This window comes from Heptranchias perlo, chromosome 32, assembly GCF_035084215.1.
Source record: "Heptranchias perlo isolate sHepPer1 chromosome 32, sHepPer1.hap1, whole genome shotgun sequence".
In the NCBI taxonomy this organism is placed as follows: domain Eukaryota; kingdom Metazoa; phylum Chordata; class Chondrichthyes; order Hexanchiformes; family Hexanchidae; genus Heptranchias; species Heptranchias perlo.
In genome coordinates, this window is record NC_090356.1 from 4626995 (window position 1) to 4649481 (window position 22487).

Genomic DNA, 22487 nt, shown 5'->3' on the forward strand with positions numbered 1-22487 from the left:
GAGAAAGGACTTTAATTCATGGAGCATCTCAAGATGTTCCTCAGAATTGTCTCAAAGTGCTTCACATTGATTGAATCAGGTTTAAAGTGTAGTTACTGTTATTATGTAGGCAAAGTGCAGCCATCAATTTGCACACAGGAAGATTCCACAAACTACAGACGAGGTGAAAGACTAGTTCATCTGTTTGTGGTGTCGGTGGTTAAGGGAAAGATATTGACCAGTGGGAGAACTCCCTGCTCCTTTTTGAATAGTATTATGAAATCTTTAATGTTCACCTGAACACACAGACTGGGCCTTGGTTTTTAATGTCTCATCCAAAAGACGGCACCTCCGACAGTGCAGCACTCCCTGGGAGTGTCAGTCTGGATCACATGCTGATGTCTGTAATGGGACTTGAACCCATGGCCTTCTGACTCAGAGATGTGAGTGCTACCAAATTTCACAAATAAAAATGTAGTTAATCATAATTCCTTCTAATGGTCATTATAAAAGGAGCTCTCTTCTAATAAGAGGCAAATTTTCTTTAAAATCGTGTAAGGAAGTTGGACAAAGCACCTTACAAAGAGACAGATGTCTCCTTAGTCTCTGCCATCTGGGATGAACCTTTAAAATGGGATAATAAATATATGATTAGATACTGTAGGTCTCGTAGCGAAGTGTTTAACCACAGAGCTGAGGGAGATGGGTGCAAACAGCAGGCCTGTTCTTGAGTAGGTAACATTTTGTGGCTGAACACTAACTGTAATCCAATTCCCTTGGAGCAGGGCTGCCCACATACATCAAACAGTCCCAGTTCTGTCTGATGTTTCTTCAGCGTTCCTGCTGTTTACATATTGGATCCATCTGACATTTAATCTACTTACACAATTCCCCCTGGACCCATTTCCCATCCAAGCCTATTAGAAAAAGATTCCAACTGCAATCTTTATATCACTTGGGAATATCTCAAGAGACAAAGTCAAGGTTTGGTATCACTTATTGGAATATATAACAGTATCACCAAGTTACCTCATATAAAGGCTGCTATTACAACCTTCTCTTTTAAACTCACTAGCTTCAATGTATATCCCCAGTCTCACTCACTGGGACCCTGTCCATTCGGTTTTGCTATTCATTTTTCTTTCTTTCTTTCTCTCTCTTTCTCTCTCTCCACAGACTGTAATTGGAGGTTAATATTATTCCACCTTCTGTCTGACCTGTGCTCGATGTTAGGGATCGTCATTCGTACGTATTCGGAATCTGGATTAGGCCTAATCTTCCCCGAACCCAAGATGGTGTAAAGATCCATCGATGGTGCACGAGAAAAGCCCAGAGGATGGGGTAAAGAACTCAGCCCCCCGAAACCACTCGGAAAATAGATATTTAAGACGCGTGATCAACCATCAAATGTCTGAGGAAACGGGTCTTTGGATTTAGAACCTTTAGATTAGAAGAGATATGTTGCTGCCAATAGACAATTACAACATAACGGGTAAATTCACCGCTTCCAGTGGGGAGTTGTGCTCAAACAATGAGTGGGATTGGAGTTAAGGCCACACGACTGTAGCACTGATCTTCCAACTCATGCTCCCGTCAAGCGTGGCTTCCTGCTGGGGGTTACCAACTCTCCAGGATTGCCCTGTAGTTTCTAGGAATCAAAGATTAATCTCCAGGACACTGCTCTGACCAAAAACCTAGGAGAAAAATCATAAGGGCATAAACAAATAGTGTTTTTAAAAAATTTTCTTTTAACGCTTTTGTTTCTTAGTTATAAAAAATATCGGACGTGGGGAGAAAAGACGATTTGACTGACAGTCAAGAGCCATCCAATCGGGTAACGAAGAGTCTCTTCGCTTTCCGATTGGTGGGGAAGGCAGTGCATCGCATGTACGGACATGTTGGGCAACCAATGGCAGGAGTGTAGGGGCAGGGCGGTTGGAGGCAGGAGGTCATGTGATGAAACCTCCAAGAATATGTCCAACTAGAGTTGGCAACCTTACTCCCTGCACCAGTGAACTTGCTGTCCAATGCTTTGCCTGGCACTGCCCCTTCAGCCAGAGCCCATACTGCCTGCACAGACCAGCGCCAACTCCTCCGCCCCGATTAATCATAGCTCCGCTGAAAGTTGATGCGAAACAAGGACAGATAAAGATTGAACCATGGTTTACAATCACATGTTGCCTGCCAAGCTTGTGCCCGCACCGTGAGTGAGGAGTTTCGTCAGTTCTCAGCCAGGTTACTGGGTCAGAGACTGGATCACTAGGGTCTGGGGTCCCTGTTAGTACATCCTTAGCACTCATTAGCTGAGCAAAAAAAAGGATAGAGGAGAAAGTAGGAGGGAATGGAAAACACTGTCAAATAAAAGTAGGCATTTACAAATGAAAGTTGACATTTTTATTTTTAGCTGGCACAGACATGATGGGCCAAATGGCCTCCTGCTGTGCAGTATAATTCTATGATTCTAAGCAGGGTTTCAAATCTTGTAACTATGCAGAAAATGATTGTGTCTCATATGGAAACTGATGGTCGTGAAAATGATGTGAAACGTGCAATAACAAGGATTAGCTCTCTTCCAATAGGCCGTACGACACTTCTGATTATGTACTAAACTCAACCATCTGGGCTGGATGAAGACATATGGCACTAGCTGTTAAGAACAGTCATTACTTAATGGAGTGCGCAATTCTGTAAAGGCTGAAGAAATGAAACAATATTATAAGGAGCTCTCAAGCAAACCCTTTACATCAACCTGACAAGTGCATGCCATCTCTTATCAGATAATTACTGCTGTGATGTTGCTTGGGGGCATGGAGGAGGGGGGAATACAGTTTTCATGGGTATCTCAGGGTCCAGTGATAAGGGGGAGGGGGGAGGCAGTGACAGTTGACCAGATTTATTGGACCGAAAGAAACAGTTCCGATTCTGATTGCTTCCCCTCCCCCATCGCCCCCTCCCCTGGACTACTGAGCATTCAGTCCACAGCTGGGGTGTGTTAAACCTCCAGCCCTACAACCCTCCGAGATCTCTGCGCTCCTCCAATTCTGGCCTCTTGCGTATCCCCGATTTTCATCACTCCACCATTGGCGGCCGTGCCTTCAGCTGCCTGGGCCCTAAGCTCTGGAATTCCCTCCCTAAACCTCTCCATCTCTCCTCCTTTAAGACGCTCCTTAAGACCTACCTCTTTGACCAAGCTTTTGGTCACCTGTTCTAACATCTCATTCAGTATGTGGATGGCCCGACTAGAGAGGGGGCAAAACTTGACCTCCTCTTGGGAAATAAGGAAGGGCAGGTGACAGAAGTGTTAGTGAGGGATCACTTTGGGACCAGTGATCATAATTCCATTAGTTTTAAGATAGCTATGGAGAAGGATAGGTCTGGCCCAAAAGTTAAAATTCTAAATTGGGGAAAGGCCAATTTTGATGGTATTAGACAGGAACTTTCAGAAGTTGATTGGGAGAGTCTGTTGGCAGGCAAAGGGACGTCTGGTAAGTGGGAGGCTTTCAAAAGTGTGTTAACCAGGGTTCAGGGTAAGCACATTCCTTATAAAGTGAAGGGCAAGGCTGGTAGAAGTAGGGAACCTTGGATGACTCGGGAGATTGAGGCACTAGTCAAAAATAAGAAGGAGGCATATGACATGCATAGGCAGCTGGGATCAAGTGGATCCCTTGAAGAGTATAGAGATTGCCGGAGTAGAGTTAAGAGAGAAATCAGGAGGGCAAAAAGGGGATATGAGATTGCTTTGGCAGATCAGGCAAAGGTGAATCCAAAGAGCTTCTACAAATACATAAAGGGCAAAAGGGTAACTAGGGAGAGAGTAGGGCCTCTTAAGGATCAACAAGGTCATCTAAGTGCGGAACCACAAGAGATGGGTGAGATCCTGAATGAATATTTCACATCGGTATTTACGGTTGAGAAAGGCATGGATGTTAGGGAACTTGGGGAAATAAATAGTGATGTCTTGAGGAGTGTACATATTACAGAGAGGGAGGTGCTGGAAGTCTTAACGCGCATCAAGGTAGATAAATCTCCGGGACCTGATGAAATGTATCCCAGGACGTTATGGGAGGTTAGGGAGGAAATTGCGGGTCCCCTAGCAGAGATATTTGAATCATCCACCGCTACAGGTGAGGTGCCTGAAGATTGGAGGGTAGCAAATGTTGTGCCCTTGTTTAAGAAGGGCGGCAGGGAAAAGCCTGGGAACTACAGACCAGTGAGCCTGACATCTGTAGTGGGTAAGTTGTTAGAGGGTATTCTGAGGGACAGGATCTACAGGCATTTGGAGAGGCAGGGACTAATTAGGAACAGTCAGCATGGTTTTGTGAGAGGAAAATCATGTCTCACGAATTTGATTGAGTTTTTTGAAGGGGTAACCAAGAAGATAGATGAGGGCTGTGCAGTAGACGTGGTCTACATGGACTTCAGCAAAGCATTTGACAAGGTACCGCATGGTAGGTTGTTACATAAGGTTAAATCTCATGGGATCCAAGGTGAGGTAGCCAATTGGATACAAAATTGGCTTGACGACAGAAGACAGAGGGTGGTTGTCGAGGGTTGTTTTTCAAACTGGATGCCTGTGTCCAGCGGTGTGCCTCAGGGATCGGTGCTGGGTCCGCTGTTATTTGTTATTTATATTAATGATTTGGATGAGAATTTAGGAGGCATGGTTAGTAAGTTTGCAGATGACACCAAGATTGGTGGCATTGTGGACAGTGAAGAAGGTTATCTAGGATTGCAACGGGATCTTGATAAATTGGGCCAGTGGGCCGATGAATGGCAGATGGAGTTTAATTTAGATAAATGTGTGGTGATGCATTTTGGTAGATCGAATCGGGCCAGGACCTACTCCGTTAATGGTAGGGCGTTGGGGAGAGTTATAGAACAAAGAGATCTAGGAGTACAGATTCATAGCTCCTTGAAAGTGGAGTCACAGGTGGATAGGGTGGTGAAGAAGGCATTCAGCATGCTTGGTTTCATTGGTCAGAACATTGAATGCAGGAGTTGGGATGTCTTGTTGAAGTTGTACAGGGCATTGGTGAGGCCACACTTGGAGTACTGTGTACAGTTCTGGTCACCCTATTATAGAAAGGATATTATTAAACTAGAAAGAGTGCAGAAAAGATTTACTAGGATGCTACCGGGACTTGATGGTTTGACTTACAGGGAGAGGTTAGACAGACTGGGACTTTATTCCCTGGAGAGTAGGAGGTTAAGGGGTGATCTTATAGAAGTCTATAAAATAATGAGGGGCATAGATAAGGTCGATAGTCAAAATCTTTTCCCAAAGGTAGGGGAGTCTATAACGAGGGGGCACAGATTTAAGGTGAGAGGGGAGAGATACAAAAGGATCCAGAGGGGCAATTTTTTCACTCAAAGGGTGGTGAGTGTCTGGAACGAGCTGCCAGAGGCAGTAGTAGAGGCGGGTACAATTTTGTCTTTTAAAAAGCATTTGGACAGTTACATGGGGAAGATGGGTATCGAGGGATATGGGCCAAGTGCAGGCAATTGGGACTAGCTTAGTGGTATAAACTGGGCGACATGGACATGTTGGGCCGAAGGGCCTGTTTCCATGTTGTAACTTCTATGATTCTATGATTCTATGATCTCCTTATGTGGCTCGGTGTCAAATTTTGTTTGATAATCGCTCCTGTGAAGCGCCTTGGGACGTTTTACTGCGTTTAAGACACTGTATAAATGCAAGTTGTTGTCGGAGTCTTTATCCTTGACCCTCTCACATCCAGCAAGGTCAGTATGTCTGACTAATGTCAAGTCAAGCACAATTTCCAAGGTGGCCTCTTTCAACAATCAACAATAAGCACACAGCGAAAAGAAGACAATATGAGGAACAGGACAAAGGACAAATTTTCCTCTCTGGATCGTGATCCAGTGACCCCTGCTGGAAGTGTACGTGGCGAGTGAGACGAGGACCAGGAAGTAATCTCAGACACTGTCTAACCTCGTGCAGGATTAATGGCCGCTTTGGTGAGCCTGGTGAGTTCAGCTAACACTGATGGGACAGTACCCATGTACCTCAGTGGTTCCCCCAGAAAATGTCAGAGCTCTCAGGAGACGAGGGGAGAAAATTGGAAAAGGGGGTAGAGAAAGAAAGATGGTTACATACAACAAGCAACCCTTTGAAGAGCATCCCCATTTCTACAATGGAATGGGTAGAGTATTAAATGACTTCTGTTTTTCAACGTTCTACTTTTAAAACTTTTCTTATTCTATGTTTCCACAGTCTTTCCTTTCTCCACAACTTCATGAATCCTCAATAGAATATCTCAACCATTAGGAAGACCTTTTGTCATAGGAACTGGAGTAGGCCATTCAGCCCCTCGAGCCTGTTCATTCAATTAGATCATGGCTGATCTGTATCTTAACTCCATTTACTCGCCTTGGTTCGGTAAACCTTAATCTCCTTGCCCAAGAATCGATCAATCTCAGTTTTGAAATTCTCAATTGACCCCCAGCCCTCAACAGCTTTTTGGGGGAGAGAGTTCCAGATTTCCACTCCCCTTTGTGTGAAGAAGTGCTTCCTGACATCACCCCTGAACGGCCTAGCTCTAATTTTAAGGTTATGCCCCCTTGTTCTGGACTCCCCCACCAGAGGAAATAGTTTCTCTCTCTCCACCCTATCAAATCTTTTAATCATCTTAAACACCTCAATTAGATCACCCCTTAATCTTCTATATTCAAGAGAATACAGGCCCAGTTTATGCAACCTGTCCTCATAATTTAACCCTTTTAGCCCCGGTTGGAGGCTTTAACTCCTTCTGAGACAATCTTCTGTTGGATCCTCCACACTTGGATCCACAAGCAGTTAGTTGAGTGGATGAAATCATGTGGGCAGGATTTGAGACCACACTTCCAAAAGCACCTCCCACCACATTTGTAAATGATCTAATTCTTTATAGAGCCATCGTAAATCATTCTAATCAAATTCTAAACTTGCATAGGTCTTCTTGAAACACAAACCACTTCAAAAACTTTCTTGAACAAGACATTATAAATGGGTTTCAAATTTGCCTTCGACAATGTCCCTTTCCCCAGCTCAACCCTCCAGTCATTGAGTTCTTCAAGAGACAGTCCAATCAGATCTTTGGGAATGAGCTGTAATGAGCACAGATCCTCTCACATCAATCCTGATTGGCAGGGAGTGAGTGATCTCATTATCATTAGGAATGATCCAGCCAACCAGCATTCATTATCCAAACGCACCTGTTCAACCAAAACCATCACGGTTTGGTTCTGATAGGTGACTCCCACCCCTCTGGGAGCAGGTTATCGAAGAGGGGTCAGGCTGGGCGCTGGATGCCCCAAACACGTTTGCCTACTTAGTACCGTCAATTCAGAACCGTCTCTCAGCCATGTCAATGTGTCATGTATACCGAAGAAATCACAGTGGTGTGATTGTATTGGTGCGTGTGAGGGTGCAAAAGGTCTATAGGACTCAAACTAACATAAGAAAGCAGCTGACAATTATACTGCAAGCTTATTATTCCGCACTCTGATAGTGGGCCACACAACACCGGTGGTCTGCATGAACGTAGACTGTACAAGTTACATCGAGTTACATTGAAACTACAGCATAGAAACAGGCCATTCGGCCCAACAGGTCCATACCGGTGTTTATGCTCCACACGAGCCTCCACCATCCCTACTTCATCTCACCCTATCAGCATATCCTTCTATTTCTTTCTCCCTCATGTACTTATCTAGTTTCCCCTTAAATGTATCTATGTTATTCGCCTCAACTATTCCTTGTAGGAGCGAGTTCCACATTCTTACCACCCTTTGGGTGAAGAAGTTTCTCCTGAATTCCCTTTTGGATTTATTAGTGACTATTTTATATTTATGACCTCTAGTTTTGGACTCCCCCACAAGTGGAAACATTTTCTCTATGTCTACCCTATCAAACCCTATCATTATCTTAAAGATCTCTATCTGGTCACCCCTCAGCCTTCTAAAGAGCCCCAGCCTGTTCAGTCTTTCCTTGATAAGTATATCCTCTCAGTTCTGGTATCATCCTTGTGAATCTTTTTTGCACCCTCTCCAATGCCTCTATATCCTTTTTATAATATGGAGACCCGGACTGTGCACAATACTCCAAGTGTGGTCTAACCAAGGTTCTATACAAGTTTAATATAACTTCTTTGCTTTTCAATTCTATTCCTGCAGAAATGAACCCTAGTGCTTGATTTGCCATTTTATGGTTAGTTGGGACTGACCTGGTTGATCGATGCATGCCCAGGCAGTTCAGGCAACGATAGCAACTTGCATTTATATAGCACCTTTAACATAGTAAAACATCCCGAGGCACGTCACAGAAGCGTTATCAGACAAAATTTTACACTGAGCCATATAAGGAAATATTAGGACAAGTGACCAAAAGTTTGGTCAAAGGAGCGTCTTAAAGGAGGAGAGAGAGGTAGAGAGGGGGAGAGGTTTAGGGAGGGAATTCCAGAGCTTAGGGCCTAGGCAGCTGAAGGCACAGCCACCAATGGTGGAGCGATAGAAATCGGGGATGTGCAAGAGGCCAGAATTGGAGGAGCGCAGAGATCTCGGAGGGTTGTAGGGCTGGAGGAGGTTAGCAAGACAATGGGTCTGTGTTTTCATTGTACACATTGCTTAGAAAATGAAGAAACTGAACTAGGATTTAAGAAGCAGGTTCACCCTGGGGGGAATAGAAAAACAATATATAGATAAAGAGACAGAGGGAGAGATGGAGAAAGAGCATTGGAGAGAGAGAATGAGAGGAAGAGATGGTGAAAGGTAGATAGACAAAGAGACAGAGAGAGAGATGGATGTAGAGAGAGACAGAGGGAGAGATGGAGAAAAGGAGATGGACAAAGAGACAGAGGGAGAGATAGAGAGAGAGAGACAGAGGGAGAGATGGAGAAAAGGAGATGGACAAAGAGACAGAGGGAGAGATGGAGAAAGGGAGATGGACAAAGAGACAGAGGGAGAGATAGAGAGAGAGAGACAGAGGGAGAGATGGAGAAAAGGAGATGGACAAAGAGACAGAGGGAGAAATGGAGAGAGAGAGACAGAGGGAGAGATGGAGAAAAGGAGATGGACAAAGAGACAGAGGGAGAGATAGAGAGAGAGAGACAAAGGGAGAGATGGAGAAAAGGAGATGGACAAAGAGACAGAGGGAGAAATGGAGAGAGAGAGAGACAGAAGGAGAGATGGAGAGAGAGAGAGCCTTGCCTCAGTCATGTGTCCATCTTACTTTGTTATAGATGAAAAACATAAAGTACTGGGGAAAAAAGAAAAGGAAAGACGGTCATTTCCTGCTGGTTTTTCTGACCTTGGTAACCTGACCTCTCCCTAAGGGCAGCAGTTAGGGATTTACAAGCAGCTGCCAATCTACTGACATTTCCCTCAGCAATTAACCTTTATTTGACCTCAGGATGTGCCCATTTAGACCACTCTCCCACGGGGAGTACCTGAGCAGTGGCTTCAAATTGACAAACCAGGTCAAATACATCTCCATCTTATCTAAAGATCACACTGCTGATGCGGGCCACAGGCGAACAGTGACCAACACGATAACAGATCAAGTGGTACAAATGACCATGGCCAACAGTGACTACACTTCAACAATACTTCACTGGCTGTAAAGCAGTTTGGGATGTTCTGAAAGGTGTGATAGAAATGGAAGTTCTTTCTTTCTCTCCTGAGCCCTCCCCCGTAGGGAGGGTATATCGGAAGACGACGGGCATCGCCAACACGTGCTTAAGGTGGGCTAAGATTTGGAAAATGTCCGCTAATGGATGGATCTACCCAGAGAAGCCTCTTACCTTGAACATCTGTTTGACTTTCTGGCGCGGCAGATTGACATTGAGCTTGTGCATCAACTGTAGGACTTCACCAACACTCAGGGAACCATCTCCGTTCTTATCCGCCTCCGCAAATGTCTGCTTTAGCCACGTCAATAGCAGTTAAGGTCGATACAGAAAAACGGGCCTTCTCTTCCTCGATTACCTTTAGGGATAGGGGAGTATCTAAGAGTGAGCTGGGGTAGGTTGTAGGAGCGGGTACATTGTACAGGGTCTGTGGAAGCAGTGGGCTTGATGGGCTGAGTGGCCTCTCCTTGTCCCAGGTTTTCTCGTGCTCTAATCCATCAAGGACACTCCCAAGATTGACCAGTAATAAAAAAAAACAATTTGATCTGACAGACTCGGACATCAAACTGGGACACTGTAGGATGGCTCTGGGAATTTAAATTGGGAAGAATTAATGGAAATTAGTGAGAAGGGATTGAGGGATTCAGTGTGAAAGAATTGAGGGATTTGAGGAGAGGGAGTAAAGGTTGGGTGAAAAAGGATTACACGAGGGATACATTAGGACGAGATTGAGGGGAATGGTGAGGGATTGAGGGGTATGATGGGAAGGGATTGAGGGGAACGATGGGAAGGGATTGAGGGGAATGATGGGAAGGGATTGAGGGGAATGATGGGAAGGGATTGAGGGGAATGATGGGAAGATGGGTGCGAGATCTGTAAAACTGATTGGCCTGTTGGGCCTGATGGTCTTTTCTTGTTCCTAAGAATTCTTCTCAGCTCACTTTAAAATACGGGGAAATGCAATTCACCAAACTGCAGCTTCTCTCTGATTCCCTGAACACTCAGCAATATCCAGCTCTGCATCCGATTCATTCCTTCATCTAATACACCCAAAAAATTGGTTGTACTCTGAACTGATTTCCATCGATGAAGCAGAGAGTTGGCAGGAGAGAGATGAGCAACCACCTCCTATCAGCAGGACATGAGGTCACTTCACCTGCTGCCATCTACTATTAGAGAGTAATCTCGGAATTAAGCTAGGAATTAAACGTCTAATTTGTTTTCGTTCCCACTACTCTGCGAAGGATATGCGTTAACGGGCAGAATGCCTTTCTCACCTTTAGTCAGCATTAAGACGTGTTTTGTGATGAGACGGGCCACTGTGTTGTTTGTTTTTATCTTTCTGCATTATAACCATGAATAGTAATGAGAGTGACATCAACATCAGGTGACACACAGCCGCCAATGGACTTTGGAGCAAAATGGCTGCTCTCACTTTGAAATCTGTCTCTATCTCTATAAATGGCAAAAAAAAAATTCTATCAGTGCTGGAAATGAGACACTGCAGGAGTTTTCTGTATTAAACACAAGCTGCTCAGAGTTCACCTTCAAAGCCAAAAAAAAAGCTGGGGCAAAGAAGTATTAATCAGACCATTTGGAGATGTGAGGGGGCTACAACTGAATTCTTGTCTAACTAGGGGTCGCCAACCCTCCAGGACTGCCCTGGAGTCTCCAGGAATTAAAGATTAATCTCCAGGACACTGCTGCGAGCAAAATCCAGGGAGAAGAATCATGGAGGCGTGAAAAAAATTACGTGTTTTTTTCATTTTCTTTGAACACTTTTGTTTATTAGTAATAAAAATATTGGAGATGGGGGGGAAAGGCTGTTTGACGGACAGTCAAGAATCATCCAATCAGGTAATGAACAGCCTGGTCGTTTTCCAATTGGCCGTGAGAAGGCAGGGCACCGCGGGGATGGACCTGTCGGGCAACCAATGGCGGGAGTGTAGGGGGGGCGGGGCGGGGTGGTTGGAGGTCATGTGATGAAACCTCCATGAACACGGTCAAGCAGAGTTGGCAACCCCTTCATATAACCCAATCCAGGTGACTCACCAGCAGGGGAGTGGGACTAACTGGAGAACTCCTTCAAAGAGCCGGCACAGGCACGATGGGCCGAACGGCCTCCTCCTGTGCTGTGTGATTCTGTGACTATCAGGGTTACTTTAACGCTGAGGGGGCAGCTTTTCCTGTCCAGCCCCCCGGCTGCAAGAGCTTGGCGGGACAGGGCCCTTATCGCAAATTCGCTCACAAACTGCTCCCGATTTCCCACCCATTCAGTTTAATTTGTGAAAAGGGCTTTCACCCAACAAGCTCAGGGTCCTGGAGAGGGAATTCTGTCGCCGGGAGAACCAAACTGCAGCCCAGCTCACGAACCCTGGGTGACCCACGTTTCAATTTGCACTTGTGGTTTATTTCATACTCCGCTGCCTTGCCTTGTTTCAATTTTATTGGTCGAAGGTTTGCTCACAACATTGCTGATTAAATCCTAAATGAGAATTTCAAAATCAGTTTATGTGCACAGCAGGTAATAGATGCAAATTAACGGGAAGGTGGATTTAACTGGTTGCACCTGTACAGCTCACAGAGTTTGGGGATTCCTCCTTTAGAAATTGCATTATTCAGGCCAATTGTACCTCCCCTCTCACCTTCTCCTTCCCTAAGTGTTAATAGTGCCCTAATCTAGTAAAAGGCCAACATAAATATGGGTGACTAGCTGACCGGGGACTCATTTCTAGTTTTTGGCAAGGACACCTAAATAACAGCGCCCTCAAACTCTGAACCAGCTGACCGAGAGGCTTAGGCTTGGCCTTGGAGGCCTCAGGCCTCTCTAGGGTCGCCAACCCTCCAGGATTGTCCTGGAGACTCCAGGGATTAAACATTAATGTCCAGGACACCGCTGGGAGCAAACCCGGGAGAAATATCATAGGAGCACTAAACAAAATTGTGTTTGTTTTTTCATTTTCTTTGAACGCGTTAATTTATTAGTTCTAAAAATATTAGAGATGGGGGAGAAAAGGCTGTTTGACGGACAGTCAATATTCATTCCAATTGGGCAACATGGAGTTGGTTCCCTTTCCGATTGGCCGTGGGAAGGCCGCGCGCCTGCGGGATGGACCAATGCCAGGCGTGTAGGGGGCAGAGCGGTTCGAGGCGGGAGGTCATGTAATGAAACCTCCAGGAATACGTCCAATCAGAGTTGGCAAACTGTCGGCCTCTCCCACCGTCTCATCAAAATGCAAGGATGTTTTCTTAAGCAATTTTGGGTTTTTTTTTTCACATATGTTAAAAAATGCAGAAACTGTAAACGTGCGGGAGCCCGGGTGGGAAAGGATATTGGTCGCGCGTCCTCTGTCGTTTTGAGAGGCTGTCTTCATCGCTGATCCCTGCCATTAAGTATTTGAGGCCTGTAATCCACGTCCGGGCCTCCTCGCCATTCGACGAAACCAGGTCGAGAGATTCCATGTGGTCCCCATAATAAATACTGAAGCAGCAGTTTGGGTCGAAGGTGCCGTCTGCGTAACGCTGGAAGATCTCTGATTGTTTGCCCTCGCACACTTCTCGAATGGCATCGATCGAAACTGGGCACAGAAAGAAGACCAGGAATTTTATAAATGGAAGACACAGATCTACAACACCATCATATTCCATAAAGAAAAGACTTGCATTTATATAGCGCCTTTCATGACTCAGGATGTCCCAAAGCGCTTTACAGCCAATGAAGTGTAGTCATTGTTGTAATGTAGGAAACGCGGCAGCCAATTTGCGCACAGCAAGATCCCACAAACAGCAATGTGATAATGACCAGATCATCTGTTTTAGTTGATGTTGGGTTTGAGGGATAAATATTGTCCAGGACACCGGGGAGAACTCTCCAGTGCCACCAACTCAGCTGCTGCTGACACACAGTTACCAAAGGATACAGAGGTCCCTGTGCCTTACCCCACGATGGTACCTAACACCATCCCCTCACACCAGTGTGACCGTGTTCCCAGCTCCAACACCATCTAAGGCAATAGTCTCCACAGTTGAAATGGACAGAAAGCTGCAGCAGATCAGAATGTGAACGTCTGTCCAGAGATCTCATGTCCTCCAGGCTGAGTCATATTCATCTGATTGCACATCTGTCACACAGCAAAGACTTTCGTTCCTTCTGCCTGAGCTGGATTTTGCCCTGAGTCCTATAGAGGAGAGGTCAGCGTTCTAATGCACTGTTACTCACAACAACAACCTGCATTTATATAGCGTCATTAACATCGTGAAACGTCCCAAGGCTCTTCACAGGAGCGATTATCAAACAAAAATTTGACACCGAGCCACATTGAAGATATTAGGACAGGTGACCAAAAGCTTGGTCAAAGAGATAGGTTTTAAGGAGCGTCTTAAAGGAGGAGAGAGAGGTGGAGAGGTTTAGGGAGGGATTTCCAGAGCTTAGGGCCCAGGCAGCTGAAGGCACGGCCGCCAATGGTGGAGCGATTAAAATCGGGGATGCGCAAGAGGCAAGAATTGGAGGAGTACAGAGATCTCGGAGGGTTTAGGGCTGGAGGGGGTTACAGAGATAGGGAGGGGCGAGGCCACGGAGGGGTATGAACACTCCATTACACACGGCCTACTGTGTCACAGCTGCTCTCATTTCCACCTTTTTTTTTTTTGCCTTTCACTTCAAATATTAAATAAGCAGATCTTATCGCCATGGTAACAGGATGGCGCAGGGGCTAGAATACTGGCCTCTAGGGTCCAGCTTTAAACCCAGCACAGACTGATGAGGTGAGGCTCTGCTTTCACTCAGTCCTGGGGTAAAACTGCTCCTAATTTGGCACCAACTCCTGACTCACTCAGAAATAACGGAACGGGAGATGGGGGGGGGGAAGCGGAGACGGGAGAGGGGTGAAGGCTGCTTTTCTGAGAGTGTAGTTAAGGTGCAATGTCAGGGCAGGAGGGAGGAGGTTTAACCTACAGCTGCCTGACTTGGAGGCGCTCACAGGGAACGTGTTCAATTCCCCAATTCTCACATCCTTGCCTCGAGGAGCAGAAACAAATCCACCCGCCAAAAAAAAATAAGCAGGATCGCCATCGGTGGAATCCTGGCACATTTTCCGCCAGGCCAGAGTTCCGTTGACCACAAGGATGCTCCTCGACCCTGGAAGAGGTCATTTGCGTTTTTTTTAGGTGGGGTCAGCTGTGGGACAGTGGGTAACACTCTCGCCTCTGAGTCTAGAAGGTCTTGGGTTCAAGCTCCCACTCCAGAGACTGGAGCACGTAATCCAGTACTGAGGGAGTGCTGCACTGTCGGAGGTGCCGTCTTTCGGATGAGATGTTAAACCGTCTGCCCTCTCGGGTGGACGTAAAAGATCCCATGAAGCTATCTGAAGGAGAGCAGGGGAGTTCTCCCCAGTGTCCTGGCAAATATTTATCCCTCACCCAATTTCACTAAAAAAAGCACATTATCTGCTCTGCTGTTTGTGGGATCTTGCTGTGCACAAATTGGCTGCCGTGTTTCCTACATTAAAACACTTTAAAAGTACTTCATTGGCTGTAAAATGCTTTGGGATGTCCTGAGATCATGAAAGGTGCTATATAAATGCAAGTTCTTTCTTACCTATCCTCTGCCCATTGGGGGCTGGGGGAAGGGGGCAGGATTGGAGATTGGATGAGGGAACTCCTGAAGTCTGTACCAGTGTTATGTGATCTGCTGCCTCTTCGCTGGCTGAAGAGGTGCAAAAAAAATGTTTCTGAATTGGCCACAGCCCTTGCGATCGAGTCCATGAGCTTCTTGACCCATTCAATTTTAAACCCCCCCCCCCACTCGCCCCCCCGGAAACCCCCATAGCAACGCTGGACTCAAGGGGTGACCATCCAGCTTTGCTAAGGCGCAAATGACAGGAAATGTACCAGGCGAGTTATTCTTATTGTCTGCACGTGATTATAACGCAACCATCCATACTTGGGCCGAAGTATTACACTACGATCTTACAGCACAGAAGGAGGCCATTTGGCCCATCGTGCCTGTGCTAGCTCTTTGAAAGAGCTATCCAATTAGTCCCACTCCTCTGCTCTTTCCCCAGAGCCCTGCAAATTTTTTCCTTTTGAATGTTACTATTGAATCCGGACGACACCAGTTCCGGTGGTAAAACAGGGAGATGGTGAAGTGTCTCCTCTGGAGGTTTCTGTCTCATTCTCGGCTTCTCCCATTCCAATGTCCTACTGGAGTCCTCACTACCTCTTTCTCTCAGTGACTCACCACGACTGCTGAATATTTAGCAACATGTTAATTTAGGTTCCTTGACGACTAATGACATTCCAAAGAAATAGCTTCACAACACTGGTATTAATTATTGATAATCCCCTTGTTAATACGTGGTATTGTTTCTTGTAACTCTTTAACACGCTGTAAATAATTGTTACTGATTACAGCCTGACTGAAACAAGGATGTTGCCTTCATTATTATACACCACCACAATCTAGCTTGGTGACTAATAATATAATTACATGCTAATAAGTTTATAATTGTGCCATTATTCAAGGACTGTGAAGTAGAGTGTGGTCCAATGTTATCCCAATTACCAAACCATTCCCAGCTCTAAAGCGAATGACACCTCAGTCGAAGAGCGAGGAGCAGAGCAACAGTTGGGAGTTGGCAATGGAGCCCGTTAGTGGTTAATTGGGATGAGGTTGATGATGCAGCCATGCCGGTGAGACGTCAAGGCCAGGACCAACTACTGCCTGTTGGAGGAGAGGGTGAGGGTGGGGGAAATGAGAGAGGGGAAGAGAGAGGGAAAGAGGCAGAGGGAGGGAGCAATGGGTAGGGGAAGGGGAGGGAGCGAGGGAGGAAGGAGGGAGAGGAAGCAAAGGGGAGAGGAAGAGGAAAATGAGGAGGGGAGAGGAAGGAAGTGGAGGGGGAAAGAGGGAGATGGAGAGGAAGAGAGAGGGCAGGGAAGTGGGGAAGAGAAGTGAGAGGGGGAGAAGGAGGAGGGGGACAACCACAGCCTGTTGTAACAGAAGAGGGGAGAGGGATAATAGAGAATAGTGGCAGAGGATGAAGGGTAGAAAAGGAGGGAGAACGGGAGGGAAGGGAGAGGGAAGTGGGAGGGGAGGTGAAGGGAGAGGGAAGTGGGAGGGGAGGTGAAGGGAGAGGGAAGCGGGAGGGGAGGTGAAGGGAGAGGGAAGCGGGAGGGGAGGTGAAGGGAGAGGGAAGCGGGAGGGGAGGTGAAGGGAGAGGGAAGCGGGAGGGGAGGTGAAGGGAGAGGGAAGCGGGAGGGGAGGTGAAGGGAGAGGGAAGCGGGAGGGGAGGTGAAGGGAGAGGGAAGCGGGAGGGGAGGTGAAGGGAGAGGGAAGCGGGAGGGGAGGTGAAGGGAGAGGGAAGCGGGAGGGGAGGTGAAGGGAGGGGAGAGGAAAGATGGCGAAAGGAGGGAGATAGTGAATATTAAGAGAGAGACAGATGGAATGGATTATAGAGCGGGGAGGGAGGGAAGGGTTTGTACAAATAGTAGTAGACATGATTTGATGAACGGGCATGCCAAATTACAGAAAGAAAAATTCGAAACTAAAATGCCACACTCTTTAACTTGATAAATTGTTAAAGAACTGAATGCCAACACAGTGTGTGGTGCCTTGGCAACGAAAGCATATCTTAGATGATTAATGGAACCTGCCTTTGGTCTCACCCAATTGTTTTCAACAACAGACCCACAGTTGGTAGGTGCTGGGAGTCAGAAGGCTGCAGGTTCAAAGCCCTTTGCGAGGACAGTGCAGTGTGGAGGGAATGCTGCATTCCCAGAGAGGCCATCCTTTGGAAGGGACTCATCTATCGATTCAGGTGGATGGCAAAGATGCCATGATATGATTGGAAGAAGAGCAGGGAATTCTCCCGGTGTCCTGGCCCAACATTCCTCCCTCAACCAACAGATTCATCTCATTGCTCTTTATGGGATCGTCATGTGTACAAAATGGCTGTTGCTTTGGCCTACCTAGAAAGTGACTGCAATTCAAAGTGACAACCACCATTGCATTCATTGGTGGTCCTGGAATGGCCACAAGTTGTCCTCAAGATGGTATTGGGTTTGTGTAACTTGACAGAGGAAACTTCCCATTTCCGTTCATCACTTCCAATCAGACATTTGGATTTTTATTTTGACTTTGGAATTGTGCAGGTCCGGATTAACCCATTCAATCAGAGGGTGAGATTATCTCACCATTACTGCCACACCAGGCTGCTGCACATTATGGGACCAGAGGATGGTATAACCTGCTTCCCACCACAGCCAAAATATGCTTCATTTGCAAAGATTATAGAACTGGCCAATCACACCCTTCCATTGCTGCTTATAATCAGCTTTTGAAATATTCTAGTCCACCACAGCAGCGTATCGAATCTTCTGACTCTAGGATTGAAGGAGATCTCCTCACTGTCACACTGCTGGCTCCTCATCTCATTTTCTGCTTGAGTTTGCTTTCTCTGTTTGTATAATTGACTCTGTGATTTCACCACGCTCACTCCTTGTCACTTCACACTATTCCTATCATTGAAACTTTCCTCCTGTCTTCCTATTAAAAGTTCTCCCCAGATCTTGCTCGTGCCTTCTGTTTTTGACCGTTTTCCTCTGTATCCATTGACTAAAGTTCGTCTTTGCTGATTATTAACCCCTTTCGCTCTGTCACCTAATTACTTCTTAATCCTTTGGCTCACCAGTAAGGGAGATTAGAGCATAATGAAGGGATTACCCTTTGCGCTTGAGGGAGATGGCCAATTACAATGTAATGAATGATCCCTCTCTAACACCCCAGAACATCCGCTTGGCTCATTCGATAATGTCTTCACATCTCTGAGTCAGTACTCTATGGATTCAAGCCCCGTGCCAAGTGTTCAGTAACGGGGGGTGTGTTGCCGTGCCAGGGATGAGGTCCTTCGAATGAGAAGTCAAACTGAGCCCTCGCCTGCTGGCTCAGGTAGGTTTTAAAGACAAAGAGTGAGGCGTACTCTTGTTGTCCTGGCCAACACTCTTCCCTTATAGCTGTCTGTGGGATCATGCTGTGCACAAAATGGCTGCAGGGTTTCCTGACACAACAACAGTCATTGTAGTTGAAGCTAATTTGTTATGAGATGTGATGACATAACAGAAATACAAGTGTTCCTCTTTTTAATCCTTTTTGGTTATTAAATAGAAACGCCATAAACTCATCATTGTAGACTGGAGGTGAATGACCTCCCTTGGAACTCACCAGTGCTTCAGGGATAAATTGGAATACAGAGAACACCTGAAACCTTCCCATCAATCCAGGTAGCACTGGGTACCTGGGACGGCATTGGAGAGAAGCTAGATTGCTGTACATATCTGAGTTGCTCATTAGTCCCTGACCTCAGCAGTGGCCTCTGGAGAGAAGATGTCAAAAAGCTGCCCAATTGCTTCTCTGCTGAGCAGGGAGATGGTAATAAAGTTGAAAGGTTGAGTCACTGCCAAGTATCGGACGCATGAGCAGCACTGACAAAACTCTGAGTCATCGGGTCAACTGCAAACCCTCTTAGTCAGGAAGTAGTGCATTGGTACGGCAGTGTAATGGTTATGTTACGGCAGTGTAATAGTTACGTTACGGCAGTGTAATGGTTACGTCACGGCAGTGTAATGGTTATGTTACGGCAGTGTAATAGTTACGTTACGGCAGTGTAATGGTTACGTCACGGCAGTGTAATGGTTATGTTACGGCAGTGTAATAGTTATGTTACGGCAGTGTAATGGTTACGTCACGGCAGTGTAATGGTAATGTTACGGCAGTGTAATAGTTACGTTACGGCAGTGTAATGGTTATGTCACGGCAGTGTAATGGTTATGTCACGGCAGTGTAATGGTTACGTTACGGCAGTGTAATGGTTACGTTACGGCAGTGTAATGGTTATGTTATGGCAGTGTAATGGTTACATTACGGCAGTGTAATGGTTACGTCATGGCAGTGTAATAGTTACGTCACGGCAGTGTAATGGTTACGTCACGGCAGTGTAATAGTTATGTCACGGCAGTGTAATGGTTACGTCACGGCAGTGTAATAGTTACGTCACGGCAGTGTAATGGTTATGTTATGGCAGTGTAATGGTTATGTTACGGCAGTGTAATGGTTATGTCACGGGGCCAGTAATCCAGAGTTACTGTGAGTTCAGAGCCCACTTTGGGAATTTGAATTCAGTTTTAAAAAATCTAGAAATAAAAAGTTGGCACCAGTAAAAGTGACCATGAAGACACCAGATTGTCATAAAAACCCGATTGGTTCACTAATGTCCTTTAGGGAAGGAAACCTGCCGTCCTTACCTGGTCTGGGCCTATATGTGACTCCAGTCCCACACCAACATGGTTGACTTTTAATTACCCTCTGAAGTGGTCTAGCAAGTTCTATCAAACCGCTAGAAAGAACACCACACGGACTGCAGAGGGACCGGGAGAAGGAAGACCATCACCTCCTCTGGGACAACTAGGGATGGGCAATAAATGCTGGCCCTGCCAGCGACGCCCACATCCTGAGAATGAATCAAATGAGAGGACCCAGCGTGAGTTAGAGTGAGAGAATAAACAGAAAGACCGAGGAGGAAGACAAAATGTTTGTAAATGAGAGGATATAATTGGTTTGCTCAGTCGGTGTTTAATGTTGAACCTTTCTCTTTACAATCAGGATCAATACCTGCGCCAAGGGAATATCAGTGATCTTGGCCGCACAACGAAAGTGCTGATCAGAAATTAAGTTGCTACTTTAAACAGTTCACAGATGAGTAGGATATTTAATTACGAGGTTCCCTCGGAGGGCCATCGACTCAGCACCTCTGCTTCAATTAACTTCTCTCACATTCCCAGCACTTGCTGACTCTTCCGTTTCTCCTCTAACTTCCAAATTAAAGTCAGAGAATAGACAGCGCCACAGCCCGGGTAAGGTCAGTGCGCGTGTGTGTTCACAGACGCACTCTGCAATGGTGGAACAGATCAACCCATCCGCAGTGGGAATATATATCGCCAGGCCATGAAGGAATGAGGGGTTGGGAACTGGGTCTCTGCTGTAGGGAAAAATTACGCTACACGTAAGCCCACCAGCGAACAAAAGCTATCTGTTTTTAATATAATGGGTCATTTGCTGGCTTTCTCTGCCTTCCGGATGTTTCTGCCTCTCTCTCTCTGTTTTTTTTTTCCTGTTTGTTTTTTTTTGTTGAATGTATATTCGGGGGTTCTGTAGGTAACACCTCTCTGTCTGAACACGGTGATTGTCTTGGCAACAGGCAGTTGCAAAAACTGTCTGTAATCACCATGTATTGTTCTGTGATTTATAAATGCGTAGGCTTCGAGGAGTTCCTGACATTTACCTGAGGAAGGAGGAAGCCTCCGAAAGCTTGTAAATTTCAAATAAAATCGTTGGACTATAACTTGGTGTTGTAAAATTGTTTACAATTGTCAACCCCAGTCCATCACCGGCATCTCCACATCGTAGGGAAAAAAGTTTTGAAAGAAGTGGGATTGTGTTGGGACATCTCTTTTTTTTTAAACACTCATTTTAAGAGCAGCCTTTATTTTCTATAATTCTGCATTCATCATGTATAAGAGATGGAAGTGTTGGAGAAGAGAATCTTTTCTTACTTATTGCCCTCAGTATCAGCATCAAGTGCTTTTAAATCATCGAAGCTCTCCTACTCACCACCTAAAGACGGAACATAGTTCTCCCCCATTGCGTTAGAGTGACCCCTTACTGCTTTCATAGAATCATACACTCGGAGGCCATTCTGTCCGTCGTGCCTGTGCCGGCTCTTTGAAAGAGCTATCCAATTAGTCCCACTCCCCCGCTCTTTCCCCATAGCCCTGCAAATTTTTCCTTTTCAAGTATTTATCCAATTCCCTTTTTGAAAGTTACGATTGAATCTGCTTCCACCACCCTTTCAGGCAGCGCATTCCAGATCATAACGACTCCCTGCGTTAAAAAAAATTCTCCTCATCTCCCCCTCCGGCTTATTTTAAATCTGTGTCCTTTGGTTAACGGCCCTCCCACCAGTGGAAACAGCTTCTCCCTTCAACATAACATCTCGATCTTCCACACCAGCTATTCATAAGCAAATAGGGTTAAACCTGCCCAAAGCACACAGTGCCCTCACGACTGGCATAAAGAAACCTTCAGCTCATTTGTCTTTTTTTTTATTATTCATTCTCAGGATGTGTCACTGGCAAGGCCGGTATTTATTGCCCATCGCCTAGTTGCTACAGCTGAGCGTCTTGCTAGGCCACTTGAGAGGGCAATTAAGAGTCAACCTTGTTGGTGTGGGATTAGAGTCACATATAGGCCCAGACCGGGTAAGGACGGCAGGTTTCCTTCCCTAAAGGGACATTAGTGAACCAGTTGGGTTTTTAAAGACAATCCGACAGCTTCACGGTCACTTTTACTGAGACCAGCTTTTTATTTCCAGATTTCTTTTTTTTAATTGAATTCAAATTTCTCAAACGACCCTGGTGAGATTTGAACTCACGTTCTCAGGATTATTAGTCTAGGCCTCTGGATTGCTAACATAGCCATTATGTTACATGTCCCTACAAACCTAGGGTCAGATTTGAACCCAGAGTCCCTAGAAGTTGAAAGGTCAGTGTTGAACCCAATGTTTCACAGTCCTCAGAGAGCGGGTATTAGCATTTACCAAGATAAGACCAACTGACGATGCCCTGATGATGGTCCATTAATGACACTGGTTGCCGTGTTTTTGCCTCTTTACTATCACACTAAAGGGCACACTTCACTCTTCTGTGTTGTGCACACTCCCATTTTACCTGCGCAACTCCCTCCTCATAAAAAAGTTGCTCACAAATTACCAACAGCTTCGAAAGGGTTGATGGTTGCTGATTAGAAATTGGATTCCAATCCCCTGATTTCAT

At 45.9% G+C, this 22487-nt stretch overlaps 1 protein-coding gene across 1 annotated transcript in view; it reads right to left on the minus strand.

Annotated features, from left to right (window-relative positions):
- plch2a (phospholipase C, eta 2a) overlaps positions 1 to 22487 on the minus strand; it is a 124765-nt gene that overhangs the window by 98356 nt on the left and 3922 nt on the right. The window contains exons 2-3 of the mRNA XM_067970233.1: positions 12940 to 13183; positions 9780 to 9909 (exon numbers count right to left, since the gene is read on the minus strand). Of these exons, the coding sequence (XP_067826334.1) occupies positions 9780 to 9909; positions 12940 to 13183 (374 nt within the window). The remainder of the gene's footprint in view (positions 1 to 9779; positions 9910 to 12939; positions 13184 to 22487) is intronic.